This window comes from Lissotriton helveticus, chromosome 11 (assembly GCF_964261635.1).
Source record: "Lissotriton helveticus chromosome 11, aLisHel1.1, whole genome shotgun sequence".
Taxonomy (NCBI): domain Eukaryota; kingdom Metazoa; phylum Chordata; class Amphibia; order Caudata; family Salamandridae; genus Lissotriton; species Lissotriton helveticus.
Genome location: NC_136072.1, coordinates 807,721,570 through 807,742,580, shown reverse-complemented (window position 1 = coordinate 807,742,580; position 21,011 = coordinate 807,721,570). Strand labels below are relative to the sequence as shown.

Sequence of the window (21,011 nt, the reverse complement as noted above, 5' to 3'; positions counted from 1 at the left end):
TTAAACGCCATTGATCACCATGAAGCAAAGTTGTCTAATTCTATAGCTTATACCAAGGCTATAGAATTTGCCTACATGGAAGTTTTATTAGTGCAACATATGAGTGATTTAGATTTCTCATCCAAAATGTAATAAAGCCCATAGCCACTGATGAGTGTACAGAATGGATCAGTCATAAATGTATATAAGACTCACCCAGAAACTCCTATCATAATCTCATCAAAAATGGCTTCACTGTGTTAGTATACGGTCCCATATAATGATGGTTTTCTGAGAAAAAGAGGAAGAGATGCAACGAACAATAAGATACATGGTAACCAATATGGTAATTGATAATTCGGTAGATGGCCTCATTATGCCCGAAATCAGATCTGTTTTCCAACATGAGATACAATGTATCAGTATACGATCCCATATAGTGATGGTATACTGAGAGAAAGGAACGCAGCGAACAGTGACATACATAGAGACCAATATGGTAATTGATAATACGGTTGATGGCCTCATTACATCAAACGCCAGATCTATTTTCTGTCATGAGATAACATTAGTCCTATATTTATATATGTTTAAGCTATGTTTCCGCATAATCGAGAGCCAAAAGGGGCGGAGGGAGCATCAACAGAGTGTACTTCCCATATACATATGTTAAATCACAGAAGCAAGTATCTCAAAGTGATAGTTTAGTATGGTCATATATATAACGTTCCAAGTAACGTCGAATCGAAGCCAAATAAAAGGTTTCTGTAATGAAGCAACACATAAGAAATATAAATATTTAGTATTAAAAAACATCTTGCACCACGTGTAATGATGCTGGTTAAAATGTTTATCCTTAGAGCAGAATATCTAACCAAATATATTTTACCTTAAATTGGACTAATAATACAGGTCCAATCGGTAGTCAGAACAAGGGTCACTTAGGTCTAAAATAAAATGAGAATATATTTAGACCATCATAACAATAGGAAGGCGGATAGGTTTAAAACATCCGATCACTTTAATTATCAGTATGCCTCCCTCTTGGTGAGTTCTGCTACGACTCCCAGTTATAAACAACAACGCGACCCCATCTGGGAGATTATCACGCCCGGCCGATATATTTACCTTGGAAGGACTGGAAATACAGGTCCAAAGTTATGAGTTGATATAAAATTCTAGATCTAAAATAAAATTTGAGAAAGTATAGATCAAATTACAAAAGGTCTATTTACAATGATAAATGTCCAATATTCAAACGGAATCGGCATATTTATTTAAATACATGGGCATACTCCAGAGATAGACCCTGTCTAAAGAGACGACAGTATCGCCACACAAACACCTAATGGCACGTTCTTTTTATTTTAAACAACATTTTTTAAAGTTTTTTAAAAGCCAAAGATTCCTAACGCAATCATAGGGCAAAAGGTGGAGGAATGAGATTGACGTAATTCTGACAATGCTGGCGTACAAGTATTGAAAAAAAGACCAGATTAATGGAAGTAATCATTTAGTCCCTCACGTATCCGCGATCGAGATCCCGTCATTAATTCTAGTCCTTACCAGGTCCCGGAGAGTGCTCCCGCCATCATTCGAACACCATCAATTAGTGAGACGAGTACCTGAAAGCACTGGTTTAAAAGGTGATTGCTCCGCTCTTGGTATCCAGTGTATGAATATCAAAAACGGACTATCGTATGTGATGTATCAAGGAGAGAGGGGACGATGAAAACCACCGCCATCTTGGAACAGTATATTGGCGATCTTTCTGTCGAATAGTTACGTGCAGGGACCAAATTAAATTCCCTTATATACGCACAACCTAACTTCACAAGTCTTGTCGAATAAAAAAAAGAAAAGAAATGATTGCGAAAATATATTTATTTCATAAGTTATTTAAGGGTTTTATTCAAAACGGAGAAAATCTCATTATTGTAAATCGACTTTAACCTATTATTCTATCATCAATGATTCATTTCTCGGGTCTGGTTAAGTTATATATTCTATGCCAAAAACGTAAAGTGGTAATTATATTTACCACTATAAATAAGTATGGGGTAAGTCTAAGTGCAGGAATTTCTTATACGTACTATTTAACAACCAGAAGAATTCCGTATAGACCTTACACTGAGTCTAATATTAATCCACTATGTCTTAGTGAATATAGATCAAGGAGTAATTGTGTATTTCCTAAGAATTGAGATATGTTATTTGTATAGGGGAAAGCACACCATAAGAAAGAAATAAAATAAAGAGTGAGAGGGTAAAGGGAAAAGAAAACCCAAGTACTATGTAGGCACAGTATTGTATAGCACTATAATCATAATACATAGCTAACTGTAAAAGTCCTAACAAACACAATTTCAGGGTTGCAACAGGGTGTCATTTTGACACCCTTGTACCTTTGAAATTGCATGAGCGATTTGCGAGTACCTACTGCAATGCAATCTCCTATTCATTCCTATGTGCCTGTAGGCCCATAGGAATGAATTGGAAGGCAGAGTGGGCTAAAGAACGTTGATGGATTAAACCCAGATCTTTTGACTGGGTGTGAGTGTTTGATTGGCTCAGATTCTCCATCCATCACCACCCCCTTTTGTACCACTTTTTTCGCCAATAGTTGGCAGGGTATGCTCAGACGTGAGTCCCTTGCTCACTTTGCCACTGGATTCAAGCAAGCCTGGCTGAAGACGGCTGAAATGCCAGAAACCGGTCCTAGGAAGGTTGTTTCCGGTCCAGGGAAGGCATGGCTTGGCAGTTCGGGCTGGACTGTTCCCATGAGGCACAGGGTCAGACTGATTTGCATATGGCCATGTCTGAACTGGGGTGGCAGAGTGGGCTAAAGAACGTTGATGGATTAAACCCAGATCTTTTGACTGGGTGTGAGTGTTTGATTGGTTCAGATTCTCCATCCATCACCACCCCCTTTTGTACCGCCAAGTACTATGTAGGCACAGTATTGTATAGCACTATAATCATAATACATAGCTAACTGTAAAAGTCCTAACAAACACAATTTCAGGGTTGCAACAGGGTGTCATTTTGACACCCTTGTACCCTTGAAATTGCATGAGCGATTTGTGAGTACCTACTGCAATGCAATCTCCCATTCATTCCTATGTGCATGTAGGCCCATAGGAATGAATTGGAAGGCATTCCTTAATCGCAATTAAGGAATCGCAAAAGCCTACCTTGATGCATGTGCCAGTAAATCCTCAACCAACCACCTTGTCGTCTCTGCGGGTAAGTTTGATGTGCTGCTTATCTGCATTCGTTCAATTCAAGAAAATCACCCACCCAAGCTTGAATCTCCGGCGCCATTGGCACCTTCCGTCAGATGGCAATTGATCATCGTGCCAGAATAACCCAAGCCTCAGCATCAGGGCTGGCATTTTCGGTACGCTACTCCGCATGAGTGCTCCCAGCATGCAAAGTTTCACCGATCTCATCCAGGTAACCCGAACTACATGAGAAAATATAAGGAAAACTTCTCTCCAAAAGTCCACGAGCCAGGTGCAGGAGCATTTCATATGCAAAAAGTCGGAGGAAGACTGGCCGCATCAGCCGCACTTGGCCAGAGGTGTGGGATATATTTTAGTGGGATTCTTAGGGGTTTTATAGGGTTGATGCACAAAGTTAAACAGAATAAGCTTGAAATGGCTGTTGGGCCGGACTTGCACGCATACCCTCCAACACCCTGATTCTGGAAACTTTTCCAGGCAATCAGCATGTTACCTATCCAGGTGCCAGACTGGCAGTAGTTGGCATCGAGCGGTTCCCTGTGAGGCTGGAAGGGTGAGGGCTGGTTTTACAGCAGTGGGGTTGGTTTTGCAGCTGCAATATCGGCCACCCAGTAACAAAAGCAGCGGTGTTTCATGGTTGCGCCCCCTTCCCCCAGGGGCAGGTCTAACAAAACTGCCAGGACTGCTTTGAGTTCTCAGTCCTGCCATGTCCTTGACACATGTTGTCTCCCCCTTTTATCTGGGAGCAGGTGTGTTGTGAGTCTCATGAAGCCTTCTAAACCCACAAGCTGTGTCATCACGGCATGATCCTGCGGCTCCTCCAGGAATGATATCCAGAGGCCTCACTGTATAAGCCAGGATACTATATGCAGGAATTGTCCCAAGCCCGCCCCAAACAGCTGTTGACCATGCTCAAAGGAGAGGAACCCTATTATTAAGGGATATATACCATCACGACCGCAGGTCACTTTCCGGAAGGCTTGGTCCCTGAAGGATTCATTAGTAAGGAGTCACCTAGATAAAGCCAGACCTAGGGTGGGAACATTATCTGACATAAAGGGCTTCTTTCCGTGCAGTAGGTGTAAGGCGTGTGCAGGCAGCAAACGGGTTTTAACATACAGTTTGCCAGGACCAGTAAGAACGAAGGCTATTAAGAAATGTATTACATGCAGCACACCCTACGCTGTCTACTGTCTGGTCTGCCCTTGCGGCCTACGTTATATAGGCAGTACGATCCATCAGTTGAAGATTAGGATTCTTGAGCACTTAAGGGCAATTGATAAGGCTGACCCCGCTTACCCCTTCGCGAGACACTTTGCATAATTACATCAGAGCGATAGGGATAAACTCCAGTACTTTGGACTGGATCACGTCCCTAATGACATCAGAGGGGGCGACAGGCTGAAACAACTTAGACGCCTAGAATCCAGGTATATAATTGATCTGATGACTAAGTTTCCAATGGGTTTGAACAGTGGGGAGGAGCTGGCGGTGCATCTGGGGAAGTGATGGTAATTTCCTTTACTCTGGAACATCAACCGCTCCCACATGTAATAACATCAGTCATTGGTACTGTTCTTCAAAGGATATGAGAAAAGAAAAAAACAGATCTGAATTTGAATATGCCCAATGTGTCTAATGATAGGATGGATCTTGTAAAATGTCAAATGTATACTGTGTGTTTTGGAGTTTGGGTCTTAGGACCTACTATATGGTTTGATATTTGAAGTCTTGAAATTCCAGAATTAGGGGTCTTGAGCTGAGAACTTCAACTTTAACTTTAACAAACGTGTGTGGGGCTATTACCTATAAAGCCACACACCACTCGGCGAGTGGTGTGTGGCTTTATAAGTAATAGCCCCATCCAGCTTTTTAATTAGATAATTCTGCACGAAAGAACAGAATAAAGGTCGTATGAACGTGCAGTTTATCTTTTATATATATATTTTTTGTCTGTGTGTTACATTGTTTATATTGTATGTTTTACACACGTTTGTTCCACTGCACTTTTATCTGTATTTACACATTTATGTTTGTTTGGACACCTTTCTTTTAAAGCTTGATGACTGCCGATGATGAGAACAGGGCAACTCTAGTGAGTACCTACCAGGTTCCCCGTTGGTGGTTCGCCCGTGAGGGGTCATCTAGCTTGCACACATTTTTTCACTTTATACACTGTGGAGTATTGGTGTTATGACTGTCTGATAAGGAACCGTGGCTTATTTTAAATTTGGCATGATTTTGATGTACTCTTTTCCTTGTGAACCTTTGGGACAGGGGAGGCATTTGAAAAGAAGACAACTTTCTTTGAAATGTTGTACATCAATTAAAGGAATTAAGAATAGTGCCTCAATTGGACCAGGTCATTAAATTGTGAATGACTTTGTGAGTGGTGGGCGACCTGGGTTCCTTTTCTTCCCTCTATGCTCCTTTTTGTGTTGATGACCCTACATAATTGGCCAAACGGCTGGGGCTACCACACCTGTATCACTTAAGCTTAGCCCCTGTGGGAAGAACGCTGGGTCCCTTGCACTTGTTCTCCTTGTGGACTTCTTGCTTGCTTAATGCGTTTACCTCTGTACTTTTCACTCCCTCTCCCTTCATGGCTACCATGCAATCTGCAGTGTGTTCAATCCCCACCGCAATGTCAATAGCTTGCTTTAGGTCTGGATTGGCAACTAGGACCCTTTCTTGTATTTTGGTGTTGTTGGTGCACCTTACCAATTGGTCCCTAATGAGTAAGTCTTGCAGGGTCTCAGATTTGCACGTGCTGGCCAGACTTTTAAGGGCTGCAATATACGTTTTCATTTTCTCATTCTTCCCCTGTACCCTTGAAAGTAATTTGTGTCTTTCCAACACTACATTTATAGTTTTACCAAAATGTGTTTCTAATCTACTAACTGCTGCTAGGTATACATTCTCATCATCATCACAGTCCTCCTCTGCCTCTGCTGACATATTATCCCATGTTTCGCGTCCTTCAATTCCTAGGTTATTAAGTAAAGTATGTAGCTTTCGCAATGCTGATATTTTTTCACCTCCTATTGCTATAAGATAGGATTCCAAAAGTCCAAATAATTGCTTCCACGGTAGCTGCGACTCTCCCACTTCGTTGAGGAAGGGGGTGGTTGTGACATGTTTGTGATTGCCATTTTATCAGGGTGAAGCTCAGTGATATCCTCAGAGCTGAAATAGTTAACTGTGGTAGGTGCCCTCCGTTGAAGTGCACCTCCCACCTCCTCCCTGGAGAAGACCCTATAGAGAAGAGTACAAGGTGTTAATTAATGCAAAAGTCCAGCCGTGCCTGTCAGCGTGTAACAGCTGACAAGCATGGTGGTCAGTCAGCTGTGCCTGTCAGCGTTAGAGAGAAAGCCAGCAATCTCTGCGCTCATTGGGTGAAAAAACAGGAAAGTCTCAAGAGAGCTGTGCCTGTCAGCGAGGGATGGGACAGGCTTAAAAACAACAATGTTAAAAAGGTTAACACCTTTGACGCGTGAAAACCCGCCTCAGGAAACCTTGCACGCCTCATAAAACTGTGGGAAATGCAGTGAAGAAAGGGTTAAGCTTCAGGGCTAAACTCAGAGGGAAGCCTTTATTGTTTCAAAACAAAGAGAGGAGTATCCCCTATGAAGTTAAAGGACAGACGTATCTGGAGGGCAGGTTTTTTTGGCAAGAAGGAGACTATTCATCCTTTTGTTTAAAACCCCTCACTCACCAACCTAGTGGTGACATGCTTCATCATCGGAGTCCACCCTGGCGTCCTAGCGACACCAGGGTGTGCTGCGACACCTGTACTACAGTGGAGCGGGTTGTGACTGTGGGTGTGAAAAAATTAAATGTTAAAAATTGTCCTGGTTGTACTCAAAAATAAAATTTTAATTATAGAGCAACTGAACAATGTTAAAAAATAAGAGGGCGAGATCCTGGTAGGGAAGTTATGACCAAGGGATATCTATATGTGTTGAGTGGTCAACATGTTTCTACCATAAGGGTGATTGCCCGGTATTCATCAGGACCAGAAAAACAGGTGGACAGGGGGTGTGTGCTCCCTAAAAAGCACACCCGTACCTTGATCCCCTGTGTACCTACTGGCAAAACGGCCAGTGGTATAGACTGCTCAGTAAAATAAGTGAGCAGATGAAAGAGTGAAAAAGAGACCTGTAGGGAGAGAAAAAGGGGGTAAATATAATCAGGTTTAATATTTACTTACTCTCCTGTAACGTCGTGCAGTGTCTCAGTGGTTTGAAATATAGTGCCAAAGGGTTATAATCTCCAAATAAATTGATACCGTTGTGATGGAGTGAGATACTAGTCAACATCTATGCCAATAAATAGTGCGTGCGGGTTGCATGCGATGTGAGCAAAGCACTTGTGAGTCAGATCATTCATTGTTACAAGTGCCGGTATTGGAAAGTGCATATCGACTTCAGCTAAGGATGGCACTGACTAAGTTGTAATTATCACGTGGTGCCTGTGCTCCTAGTAGGATAGGAATTATCTGGATGGTTGCTTTTCCATGGTGGGTGAATATATGGTGGGGTGATCTAAGGCTTAGCGGTATCTCCGTAGTGCTATATTCATTTGACAGCATCTGACTCATTTATGTGAGTGAATAACGATTAATAAACATACATAACGAACACACATGTAACACTGAGGAACAAACTGAAGCTCTAACGGCATGAGTGAGGGCTTACTCGATTATGAGCTCTCAGGGCTTCATCGGGCAGGGCGTAGGTTCAATGCCATAGAAGTAACATATTCTGTAAGAATAAAGAAAGCGCGGGCGTTGTAAACCTCGGTGCTACTCACTGTGCCCTGAAAATGGAGGACGGCTCCCTCGCTGACCCGGTGCATGTTTGTGTACCTGGGCGCTAACGGGGATGGTCTACTTACAGTTACTGGCGGGAAGAATCAGCTCAGACCTACTCCTAACGTCCTCTGCTCGGCTATGGGTTCCGCCGGCAGCAGGTCGTAGTAATGAGGAGACGGCCGTTTCCGGGTTGGGGCGCTGCCTGGGCTGGTTTAGGGGGCGGGGCTAGCAATGCGCAATGGCGTGCTGACGGTAGCTAGGCTACCGTGTGTAAACAGATAGCAGGTTAGGTTGCGTGTCAACACAGGACAGGTTAGGTAGAGCCACGTTGCTGTTAGTCAACTGTTTGGCTCGATTACTTACTCATGTATTGAGATAGAAAGCAAAAGGACACGGAGAGGGTGGAATTGTACAGGCTAGTTTGATTGCCTTAACTCAATGATCGTCCTGGGTGGCATCTGTACACACGTGGATGCGCGCTGGTTTAAGCACTGTAGTTGATGTCTAAAGCACTGCAGTTTAACGGGGAGGGAACAGCGTAGCTAGTCGTCAGGAATGACACTCACAGGTCGCTATATTAGAGGAAAGGGCTCTTACAAAGGGGAAACATGTAGAGATGTGTATGTTTGCACATCAGTGAGAAGGACCAGTGTAGTTCATTAGGGGGCATGTCACACAGGATGTGTGCACATGGCAAGTGGGGTGCGCAGTCATTCGTAAACGGTGAGGGCGCAGCGTGGCTCGTTATCAGGGATCTCGCTCAAAAGGCGCCACGTTAAAGGCAGGTGTTCACGCATTGGGCGAACATATTAGAATACATATTCTTGCATATAATTGGGGCAGACACAGGTATTTTGACCGGTATGGGGTCGTTTGAGGGCACGACACACAGATGGTGTGCGAGCCAGTTGGCACATGCATGATATGTAGGGAGGTGAGCGTTTAGACAGCATGGTCCAGTGCGGGGCACATAGTGTCATTGGCCCGAAGGGGCAAGGCGTGGACAAACACTAAAGGCATCGTTTTGCAACTTTGTGTTCGGGGTAGGTTGCTCATAGTCACTGGTCAGGTGGACATGGGGTGATGGCATCTCATTTTAACACTGAGTTCCATGGAATATTGTCGTTGAGCCCAATTTTATGAGAAGAAAGTCGATAGATCCATCGCTGCTCCTTTTCAAACAGACGGGCTTGTGCATTAGGGCCTGGCTGGATTTGCTCAATCACTGTCCATCTCATATCGTTAGGAGTATGATGTGCTGTGAGGAAATGATCAGTGAGCCTGGTGTTGGTTTTCTTGCATCGGATTGTACTCCGATGCTCTGCTATTCGTTGTTTGACTTTTCTTGTAGTCATCCCCACGTAGGGTTTGTCACAACTGCATAGGATCAGATAGATGACAAACGTGCTGTTGCAGTTTGTGTGTGACCTTTGTTGCCAAACGTTTCCTTGTTCAAGGTTCAAAGTTTTTGTGTTGCTAGTAAGGTGGCAAACGCTGCAGTCACCACATCTGGAGTGTCCTGTTACTGGGGGTAGACCCCATGCGTTGGTGATGGTTTGATGGGTTGTTGCCGTTGTCATTTTTGGTCTGGTGTTGACCAGAGTGTCTTTTAGGCTACGTGCCTTCTTGTAGGAAAAAAGTGGCTTGTCCCACTTGTGATTTCCCGTGTGCAGTATAGACCAATGTTTCCTGATGCTTTTGCTCACCTGATTGGACACCGCATTATATGTGGTGACACATGTGAGTGGAATCTCCTCCTCTGGTCTAGGTGTGTCCTCTAGCAGAGCTTGTCGCGGTTGATTTCTAGCCCGTTTCTGGCATCTCTTAGTGATTTTTTCAGGATATCCCCGGTTCGTTAGTTTATTCGTTAGGTCTTCTGCCTGGGTTTTGTAGTCCTTTAGTTCGCTGCAGTTTCTCCTAAGCCTGAGATACTGGCCATAGGGTAAGTTCTCCCTCAGGGGGCGGGGATGGAAACTGTCAAATCTCAGCAGGTTGTTTTTGGCCGTGGGCTTGAAGTGGGTTTTGGTCTTGAGCCTATCATTGTCTCTTTCGATTACGATGTCGAGAAAGACCATTTTGTCTTTGTCTACACAGTGTGTAAACCGTAAGTTTGGGTCACAGGTGTTTAGCCACGTGATGAATTCCATTAGAGTTTCTTGTGGTCCTTGCCAGATCGTGAAGACGTCGTCTATGTACCGTCTCCAAAATTTGCTATGATTGCTGTAGGGGTTGTTAGTGGTTATGATATATCTTTTCTCAAAATCATACACATAGAGGCCCGCCACACTGGGGGCAAAAACACTGCCCATAGATGTCCCACCTGTTTGGAGATATAGTTTGCCATCATGTTCAAAAAAGTTTCTTTTGAGAGCGAGAGTTGCACACTTTATAATGAACTCTTTGGGTGTTCTATAGTCCCATGTTGAATTGTTCAGTGTTTGCTTTAGTACTTCAATGGTGGCGTCTTGGGGTATGTTAGTATAGAGGCTCTCTATATCTAGACTCACAAGGATGTAGTCTGGTTCAATCCTGATGTCTTCCAACATTGTCAATAGGCTTTTGGTGTCTCTCAGGTAAGTTGCAGTATTTTGTACAATAGTTTTAAGGAAGTGGTCACAAAAACGTGACAGAGGTTCCAAGAGCGAGCCTATACCTGACACGATTGGTCTGCCAGGGGGAGGAATCTTGCCTTTGTGCATTTTGGGGACCACATAGAAATAGGGGATGTTGCCCTCTGTTTTGCAGAGGTAGTCCGCTTCTTGTTTGGAGATGTGGCCCGAGGCCTCTGCTGCTTCCACCATGTTGGTTATTTCTATCCTTAGATCTTCAGTGGGGTCGGCTGTTAGCCTTCTGTAGTTTGTGTTATCCCCCAGCAGGCGTTGGCACTCGGTATCATAGTCGGTCTTATTCATTATTACCAGCCCCCCTCCTTTGTCGGCTGGTTTTATTATGATGGAGTCATCATTTTTCAGGTCAGCTATGGCTTTGTTCTCCGCTTGGCTGTTATTATGATATTGTTTAGTAACTGCTAGGGCTTCAATGTCATTAAACACAGCTTGCTCGAAGGTGTTGATTTCCACCGGGATCGAGTGTGGCGGGGGCGTGAAAGTAGACCGCAATCTGAGACCCGTTTCATTTGTGGTTTCATCAGATTCAGTAGTAGTGTTTTTTTCAAAATAGGCTTTCAGCTTGAGTTTCCGAAAGAAGGAGGCCAGTTCACAGTGTAATTTGAACTTGTCTAAGGCCGCAGTGGGCACAAAGCCTAGGCCCTTGTTAAGTACATTGGATTCTGTGGTTGTCAGTACGTGCGATGATAAGTTGGTTACTAGCTCCTCGCTGTGCTGGGGCCTGCTTTGTTGGCTCCCGATTTGCTCCTGGTTACGCTGCCCGTTGTGTCTTCCTCCTCCCAATGGACGTTGTTCCCTCGTCTGTTGCGTCCCCTTCCGCGCCTGCCTCTGTTCTGAAAAGGAGGGCGGAACTGGTTTTGTTGGAAGGGGAACTGTTGGAAGGGTGGTTGCCATCCATACATTGGGTACTGCGGGGGGTGTTGATAAGGATGCATCAATGGTTGTTGGAAAGGGTGTTGGGGGGGGTGGTTGAATTGTGGCCATTGGAAATTCCCTCTGTAGCCCCCTTGTTGTCTTTGTCTCGGGGTCCCGCTGTTGGAGCTACCGCTGTTATTTGAACTGTTAGAGGTGTTGCTTGATACATCTGAGTCCTGGTCCGTGACTCCGGTGGTTTTGAAATCAGGGTCCGAGTACGGGTAAACTTTCACAAAAGAAAATTTTTTCAGATCTTTCTGAAACTTTTGGACCTTTTGTTGTGTAAGATTTTCTCTGTATTCAGTTATTTCCTTGTTTAAATCATCTAGCTTTTTTTTGTACCCGGTGATACTAGCTTTGATTTGTGACTCTGTGACTTGAATCTCCACTTGAATCTTTTCTGACAGACGTATGGCCGTTTTTAGAATTAGTATTATCCAATCATGGGTACAATGCCAGGCAATGAGTGCCCAATCTTTTCTAAATTCAGGGTCGTCTAGGAAGATCCGTGGAGCGTTTGTAACCAAGAGGCCCTTGGGAGCTATCTTGTTGGTAACATATTCCTTTAATCTATGAGCAACCTACCCCGAACACAAAGTTGCAAAACGATGCCTTTAGTGTTTGTCCACGCCTTGCCCCTTCGGGCCAATGACACTATGTGCCCCGCACTGGACCATGACTAGCACACCGTCACAAGCGCTGTCTAAACGCTCACCTCCCTACATATCATGCATGTGCCAACTGGCTCGCACACCATCTGTGTGTCGTGCCCTCAAATGACCCCATACCGGTCAAAATACCTGTGTCTGCCCCAATTATATGCAAGAATATGTATTCTAATATGTTCGCCCAATGCGTGAACACCTGCCTTTAACGTGGCGCCTTTTGAGCGAGATCCCTGATAACGAGCCACGCTGCGCCCTCACCGTTTACGAATGACTGCGCACCCCACTTGCCATGTGCACACATCCTGTGTGACATGCCCCCTAATGAACTACACTGGTCCTTCTCACTGATGTGCAAACATACACATCTCTACATGTTTCCCCTTTGTAAGAGTCCTTTCCTCTAATATAGCGACCTGTGAGTGTCATTCCTGACGACTAGCTACGCTGTTCCCTCCCCGTTAAACTGCAGTGCTTTAGACATCAACTACAGTGCTTAAACCAGCGCGCATCCACGTGTGTACAGATGCCACCCAGGACGATCATTGAGTTAAGGCAATCAAACTAGCCTGTACAATTCCACCCTCTCCGTGTCCTTTTGCTTTCTATCTCAATACATGAGTAATTAATCGAGCCAAACAGTTGACTAACAGCAACGTGGCTCTACCTAACCTGTCCTGTGTTGACACGCAACCTAACCTGCTATCTGTTTACACACGGTAGCCTAGCTACCGTCAGCACGCCATTGCGCGTTGCTAGCCCCGCCCCCTAAACCAGCCCAGGCCGCGCCCCAACCCGGAAACGGCCGTCTCCTCATTACTACGACCTGCTGCCGGCGGAACCCATAGCCGAGCAGAGGACGTTAGGAGTAGGTCTGAGCTGATTCTTCCCGCCAGTAACTGTAAGTAGACCATCCCCGTTAGCGCCCAGGTACACAAACATGCACCGGGTCAGCGAGGGAGCCGTCCTCCATTTTCAGGGCACAGTGAGTAGCACCGAGGTTTACAACGCCCGCGCTTTCTTTATTCTTACAGAATATGTTACTTCTATGGCATTGAACCTACGCCCTGCCCGATGAAGCCCTGAGAGCTCATAATCGAGTAAGCCCTCACTCATGCCGTTAGAGCTTCAGTTTGTTCCTCAGTGTTACATGTGTGTTCGTTATGTATGTTTATTAATCGTTATTCACTCACATAAATGAGTCAGATGCTGTCAAATGAATATAGCACTACGGAGATACCGCTAAGCCTTAGATCACCCCACCATATATTCACCCACCATGGAAAAGCAACCGTCCAGATAATTCCTATCCTACTAGGAGCACAGGCACCACGTGATAATTATAACTTAGTCAGTGCCATCCTTAGCTGAAGTCGATATGCACTTTCCAATACCGGCACTTGTAACAATGAATGATCTGACTCACAAGTGCTTTGCTCACATCGCATGCAACCCGCACGCACTATTTATTGGCATAGATGTTGACTAGTATCTCACTCCATCACAACGGTATCAATTTATTTGGAGATTATAACCCTTTGGCACTATATTTCAAACCACTGAGACACTGCACGACGTTACAGGAGAGTAAGTAAATATTAAACCTGATTATATTTACCCCCTTTTTCTCTCCCTACAGGTCTATTTTTCACTCTTTCATCTGCTCACTTATTTTACTGAGCAGTCTATACCACTGGCCGTTTTGCCAGTAGGTACACAGGGGATCAAGGTACGGGTGTGCTTTTTAGGGAGCACACACCCCCTGTCCACCTGTTTTTCTGGTCCTGATGAATACCGGGCAATCGCCCTTATGGTAGAAACATGTTGACCACTCAACACATATAGAGATCCCTTGGTCATAACTTCCCTACCAGGATCTCGCCCTCTTATTTTTTAACATTGTTCAGTTGCTCTATAATTAAAATTTTATTTTTGAGTACAACCAGGACAATTTTTAACATTTAATTTTTTCACACCCACAGTCACAACCCGCTCCACTGTAATACAGGTGTCGCAGCACACCCTGGTGTCGCTAGGACGCCAGGGTGGACCCCGATGATGAAGCATGTCACCACTAGGTTGGTGAGTGAGGGGTTTTAAACAAAAGGATGAATAGTCTCCTTCTTGCCAAAAAAACCTGCCCTCCAGATACGTCTGTCCTTTAACTTCATAGGGGATACTCCTCTCTTTGTTTTGACATAATTCCTCCTAGGGGAATAGGAGTGATCTCTAGTTCACTTCTGAGTGAACAAACTCCCTTACTCTCTCCTTTGATTGTAGCAAGCCTTTATTGTTAGCAGCGCCGCCTCAGTAGATGAAAGGGGATGTTGCACCGCCCCCTCAAGGTGTGGGAAAGTGCGGTGATGAAAGGGTTAAGCTCTGAGTTTACCGCTGAGGGAGGCAGCGCCGCCCAGGTCGATGATGCACCCAACCGGAAGACAGCAGCGCTCGACCACCGTCGACTCGTGAGGTACCTCCGCTCTCGCTGGGACACTCTCATGTGAGCCTCCCCCGGGGCGTATGCCCACAAGGGCTGTGACACCAGGCAAAAAGTGCCACCCCCCAGTAAGCCTCTCACCGTTGTGAGGTAACTCCGCTCTAGCTGGGGCCCTCTCTTGTGATCCTCCCCCGGGGCTGCTGCTCACAAGGGTTGCGGCACCAGGCAAAATGTGCCCCCCTGCAAACCTCTCAACTGCGCGGGCACTGGCTGGGGCTGCCGGTCACTTCTGAAAATTTCCCTCACGCTGGTGCTTTGAGCTGGGGCACAACGCTAAGGCTGCCCCTACCTGTAATATATCAGCAGCTGTTTCTTCCCCTCACCAATCCTTTCATGGTCAAAGACACCAGTGATCACCATCTGCCAGGCGACCGGGCTCGCTTTCCATGTCAGAGTTCCTCATCTGTGACAGGTTGCCGCTCCGCCGCGTCTTTGTTAAAGCTGGGCAGGAGGACGACCCGATGCTCTGGATGGCTGCAGGATTGTAGGAAGAAGTCAACTCCCAGACACCAGTATGCGTGTTGAGAACTGATAAGAAGTGCTGAGATACCCAATGATTCAAGTAGCTTGGAGCAGAGATTCGATCAGCAGCATCGGGTAAGGTAGAACCTTTTAAAATTACTTGCTGTCACTGGAGTACGTATAGGGGGTGATGGTGTACCATCCCCACACGGTTGTGTGTCGCCGGTGTTGCAAAGAAGAGACGTACAAGTGAATTATTAGGAGACTTTTTTATTCAGTCATAACACCATCACAGGTTCCAGTCAGCTGTGGAATGTTCACACATTCTTGCCTGGGCAGGACCATGGGCTGGAAGGGCAGAGAGGTGGCGGGGTATACCAAGTGGGATTACAACAATGAGGCCTAACTATGAAGTCTCTTGGAGTAGCCTCACACATCAAATTTAAGATGTAATCATATATAATAAGTCAACATGTTGCTTAGAACCTTAACAGGGATTACTGAGCTTTCTTTTCTGGGGCCAATGAAATTTGAGTATGGTTTTAATATTTACCTGTTTATTTCCAAACCCCATTTGTGAATCACTAAGTACCCTTCCTGCCTGTGCTTTGGTGCAGCTGGGACTGGTCTGGAGCAGGCTCGTCTGGAGATCCCTAAACTATGTCAGCAAGGCCCTGAATACTGGTGCCAGAGTGACGAGACAGCCTCATTATGCATGAAAGAAGATTTCTGCATGGAGCTCTGGCTGAATGCTCTTACTGAGGTAAGTGTTTCATAAAGCGATAATCTCCTTGACATTTTTTTCTGTTGGTACTTGGGTTGACTTTAACTATATGTCAGATAATTTTAATTATTACAAAATAATGATACACGCTAGTGATTCTACCTTCATGCTGACTTACCTCACAGCGCTGTAGGAAACCAAGGTCACAGTGGCTGAGGCTTCGAGGAACTGGAATCTGACACTGGCCGAGCAAACTTCATCCGGTTTAGGGAGCACCATCACAATCATAAGCGCAACACACTCCTCCTGGAAGCAGTATGGGAATTGGCGGCAGCGAACCATTCTAAACACGGACGATTACAACACGCATAACCAAATTATATGCTTAAAATCAGCACATTAACAACATCCACACAGCTCAATGAGACAGAATCCTCAACACTTGAGTGTGAATGTTCTTGAACTCCTACAGTGATTCAAGTGTATGAAGATGAAAATAGACAACTATACAAGCAAATCTGTTGCAAACCCACTTCTCGGGGGCAGACTCAGGTGAAGGAATGAGACATAGCATATGCTCTTCAGAGAATAGGAGAATGGATAGGTGTCTCTCGTGCTTCACCACAACAAGTAACTCTCATATAGATATGAAATGTTAGGAGTGAGACAGCCCTGAGAGTAACTCTTATCTACAGGGGAGCATTGTATATAGGCATGGATCCCCATTCTGGCACCTGGAGACAGTAGAAGCGCACAGTTGTTGTTTTCACATAAAAGGTTATTAATTATGCACAATTCGACACAAAAAGTTTATGTATCAGGATGGCGGTAATTATCACGATAATCTCAGTAGTCATGTTACGAAATAAGGTATATATGAGAAATACTTCAAATATTGAACACTCCTGCTCTCTGTTCATTAGAGCAGTCTAGTCCCTACCTAATATTTACACGTTTATCATCAAGCTTGTGGTTATTACATTGGTTGAATGGTTATTACAATTCTTTAACTATTACTATAACAAGCCACTCAAGTACCCCGCATACCTCAGAAAGCTGTTGGGTCCGCAGCCAGATAGCAGTGCTTCAGGTATCAGCTATGAAAGTAAATGTGATCTTGCACACACTGTTAACATTACCATTCCCAAAAATAATTTTCTAGGCCGTAAGCGTGACACACGCAAACACACACACGAGCACACACAGTAAAGAGTTAATGCTCTCATGCTGGCATACAATCAGGCCTGACTTGTATGTAACATGTATGCATTACCAGGAACGCACTGCCACACATGACAAATCAATGTAACAGTACTTAGCATTTTAGCATGTGCTACAGAGCCGCATTCTGCTCTGTTCCCCATTGCCCACACTATGGTCCTACTGGGGGGCATGATCAGCTGCTGCACATGATTGTTTAAATTGATGTTTTAACATATGCTTTCTCTGCGTTACTTCTAAAATGTCAGGGAGCCTAACTGCAGAAAACCCAATTGCCATGTGAGCTCTAATGTAATCTGAGAAGTATAATTTTCTGTTAAATTCAACTTTGTTAAAAAAAGCAACTTCCTATTAACCCACTCAGGCCCCTGCCCTATTGACTCTTGCATTGTGCTCACAAAATAAGTAACTGAGTGACACACTGGAAGGCCTCTGTTTTGATAAAAATGGTACCCAATCAATCAATTAATCAATTAGGTTTTTTTGAAAGCGCGCTACTCACCCGTGAGGGTGTGAAGAAGCTGGGGAGTGGGGGGGGGGGGGCAGCTTCAGTCATAAACTCACTTTATTATTATTGTTTTATTGAAAAAGAATATAGGAACATCCTATTATCATAGCAAGACAAACTATTAGGCAATTTACCTAGATTTTCTTCTGTGTAGTGTCCATAATATGACCCAACAGGCTCTGCCCTTCTTGTCCAACCAACAACTTCTAACAAGTTGTTACTAAATTTCCTGGAATTTGGGGATTGCTGATTTTAGATTTCATGTCTGTCATTCTCCCAGCAATTGGAAGGTTTTCTGCCACATTTAGTGCAACTTTGAAATTTGTGACATGTCCTGTCTACTGTCAGTTGGTCTTATGGTGCACAAATATATCAAATATCAGAGGAGCCCTTAAAGCTTGTGGCAGGCTTCTTGTTGGTAAAGGTATGGAATGGCTACTTCCTGATCATTAAATTATACTTAATTTTGAAAAAATTGAAAATATATTTTCAAATTGAAAATGTGTAAAACTGAAAAGAGATTAAATGTTATCAAGCAAAAAACAAGAACTACCTTTGCTCTTGTTGTCTATTTGTTATCACTCAGGACCCAAGGTTATTCACTGTTACCCTCTATAATTCTAGATGTAATAATGATGGCTCCCTATTTTCCATTATTACTGCTTTTTGCAGATAAATAGAGACAGAAAACCATTTATTTTCATATCTGATTTTTTTTTAAATGTGGATAAATACAGAAATAGGATTGCTTTTTGAGTTATTCTAAATACTGTCTGCCTTGACTACCAGGCCAATAGCTGTATGGATTGATAGGTAAGAAGTTAAAAAGAAAGGATTTTTAGAAAAGAGGCTTAAACAGCGGTAGATATGCACAAGGGTGATACTGAAATTAGCATATTTTCATGTAAGTCCATTGATTTATCGTCTGCTGGTGTTCATAGCATTCAAACCTGACAGACATTTAAGCATTAGTAAGGATTTATCGGTTAAATAAATGTGGAAATATACTAATTTCAGTTACATTTTTCACAAAACCCAAAATAAATATGGATAAATACAGATAAGATTAGCAAAAAATAAATATGGATAAATACAGATGGAACTGTAAAAAAAAAAAAAAAAGCATAATCCCTGGAGCCCTCGAAATAATTAACATTCTATTCAGGATTACAGTAAACTATTGATTCCAAACTAAAGTGGAGCTAAAGAAAACCATTTTCACTGTTCCCTGTCCATCTTCAATATTTCCTCTACCCAAGGTTTCTTAGCTGCTTGCTTCTTGTTATATTGTGGGGGATTCCTACGAGTGGAGTGTAGGGTTGCTCCTTTCAACTTCACTTTGCACCTCCTTTATCTGTTTAACTGTTTTAATTTACTTACCTTTTCACTGAATCCCCACTGTCTGGGATCCAAAGTAGTGGAGGCGCAGTTTCAGGCTGATTGTGATAAAGCGAATCGGGTCAGCACGGTCAAAGTCTTTACTTTCTAACTTGGCCAAATTATGCCATGTTTTAGGTGTCAGAGCACATACACTCAAGAGTGAGCAGCAGTGCCTTAGTACACAGAGCTAAGGTTGTGCGAGTTCAAGTACGAGGATGACCAGCCCTCAAAACATGGGGGGACCGAGCAAAAAAGGGCATGTTCTCACACATTTGTAATTTGTGGACCTGGTTTTCCATGCCTTGGCATTTCTCCAGCAAATGTAATTAGCCAAGAGTCGTTGTAGTGGAATTTTTCATTTCAGAGTTTTATCAGTTTGACATAGGCCTGTGAAGCAACACTGCTTATAGCGACAACCAACTTCATAGCAGCATTTCTATTTCCCTTTATTTTACTTATGCCATTTATAAAAGAGACCAACCTAACGCAGAAAAGTCAGCCCTGCTGCGAAGCTACTAGGTCTCATACTCTATGGAAGAAAACATCTCCAGATTCATTTTCTGATAGTGAAAATACAATTTTATTGAGTTTATTAGATATTTCCATCACTCTATTTCCCTCTTTTCTCCAACTTTACTAGCCGTGTAGAAGTACTGTCTGGCATGGGTTTCAATTGGCTTTGCCAGCTTTTTAGAATTACCAATCTGACTTGTGACTAACTCTACTATCACTGCCCATCTAGTCTCCAAAAACAGCCCCAGAATGCCACTGATTTTTCCTTCTCCTACCAAACCTATTAAAGCCACTGGCATGATATACAGCTGATTTTTTTCCCAGTCCTGGAGACCTCTGATTGACACCAACCTGACAGAACTGACTCTGTCCCAAAAACCCAGAATTGTTGAGCCCCCAAGACAACATATACCTGAATTCTCCTGCTTGCACAACATTTGAGAGGCACCCTAGTGTCATGTGACTGACTCTACCCCAGGCTTAAAGGGCTTTCAGTAGCAGCATCCGGCGGGGAAAGCTCTCAGTTTCCCTGTAGACTGGTCGGCCTAGTGGGCAGTGAAAGCAGCGCCCCAACCCAGTCCTGGGTCTGTAGAATGAACTTTTATGCACTATTAATATTATTTCATTTGCCCCAGGCGCTGATTGGCTCCGGTGCTGAAGAGTATGCCGGAGGTCTGAAGGAATGGAAGAGGAAAGATGGAACACACCCGCTGCGTAGTCACTGGGGAGGGCTGTGCACTGCCTGCAAATCTGTATTCGACTTTTTGAAAAGACACGTGGCTAATGATCAGAACGATGTGAGTTTTAAAGCATGAGGCTGTCCGCGAAGTCCCCAAGTCCCCTCAAAAGCCCCGCTGTAGGAGTGCCTGAATGTATCCCATCCCTGAGTCACGCAGGCCTCGGGTGACTGGCCCTGTATTCCTGTGGACGCAGCACAAGGATTTTTGTGGGGTTTGGAAAGACACTTTTCAACTTTTTTTGTGTGAACTCCTTTCTGAAAGTTTGTTTGACATCATGAGGGTTTTGATTAGTAGTAAAATTACGAACAGAGAGCCCTAAATATGTCCTGCCCAGGGCCCCAAAAGTTGTTAAAACAATACTGGTTGCATGTGTGTGTCCAGCCTTCGCAGTGACTGGCTCAATAGCCATGTTCCGACCCTGTCAGCCATACAGCCCTATAGGATATAGGTCATATGTTCTGTACCCCAGGACCTTGGGCTCATACAGTCTAAGAAGGCTGGCTCTGTTCACCTATATCTACCCAGGAGCAGCCTTGTTCTAGAGGTGGCTTTGTAACCCAGCGCCAGTCACTTCATCAATTCAGCCCAGGGTCTGCCTCCCTTCTCTTAATCTTAGCCCTATCCCTTTCAGTGTGCAATAAATCAAATTCATATTTCACAAATTAACACATGCATGTGATTAAACCCACCTTTTGTTTTCTGTCTCCTTGTTCATCCGACTC

At 44.1% G+C, this 21,011-nt stretch overlaps 1 protein-coding gene and 2 long non-coding RNA genes across 3 annotated transcripts in view; 1 reads left to right on the top strand and 2 right to left on the bottom strand.

Moving 5' to 3' along the window:
* The window catches only part of LOC144791996 (uncharacterized), a 125,987-nt gene that overhangs the window by 10,898 nt on the left and 94,078 nt on the right, over window positions 1–21,011 (top strand). Inside the window, exons 2-3 of the mRNA XM_078666864.1 lie at window positions 15,821–15,966; window positions 20,185–20,346. Coding sequence (XP_078522990.1) covers window positions 15,821–15,966; window positions 20,185–20,346 — 308 coding nt within the window. The remainder of the gene's footprint in view (window positions 1–15,820; window positions 15,967–20,184; window positions 20,347–21,011) is intronic.
* LOC144791998 (uncharacterized) lies at window positions 1,108–21,007 on the bottom strand. The gene is made up of 3 exons (XR_013602499.1): window positions 20,979–21,007; window positions 16,106–16,270; window positions 1,108–1,163 (listed from the first exon to the last, which is right to left on the bottom strand). It is a non-coding gene; the product is annotated as an uncharacterized LOC144791998 (long non-coding RNA).
* LOC144791196 (uncharacterized) lies at window positions 6,985–8,174 on the bottom strand. Its single transcript, XR_013602327.1, has 3 exons — window positions 8,121–8,174; window positions 7,922–7,987; window positions 6,985–7,382 (listed from the first exon to the last, which is right to left on the bottom strand). It is a non-coding gene; the product is annotated as an uncharacterized LOC144791196 (long non-coding RNA).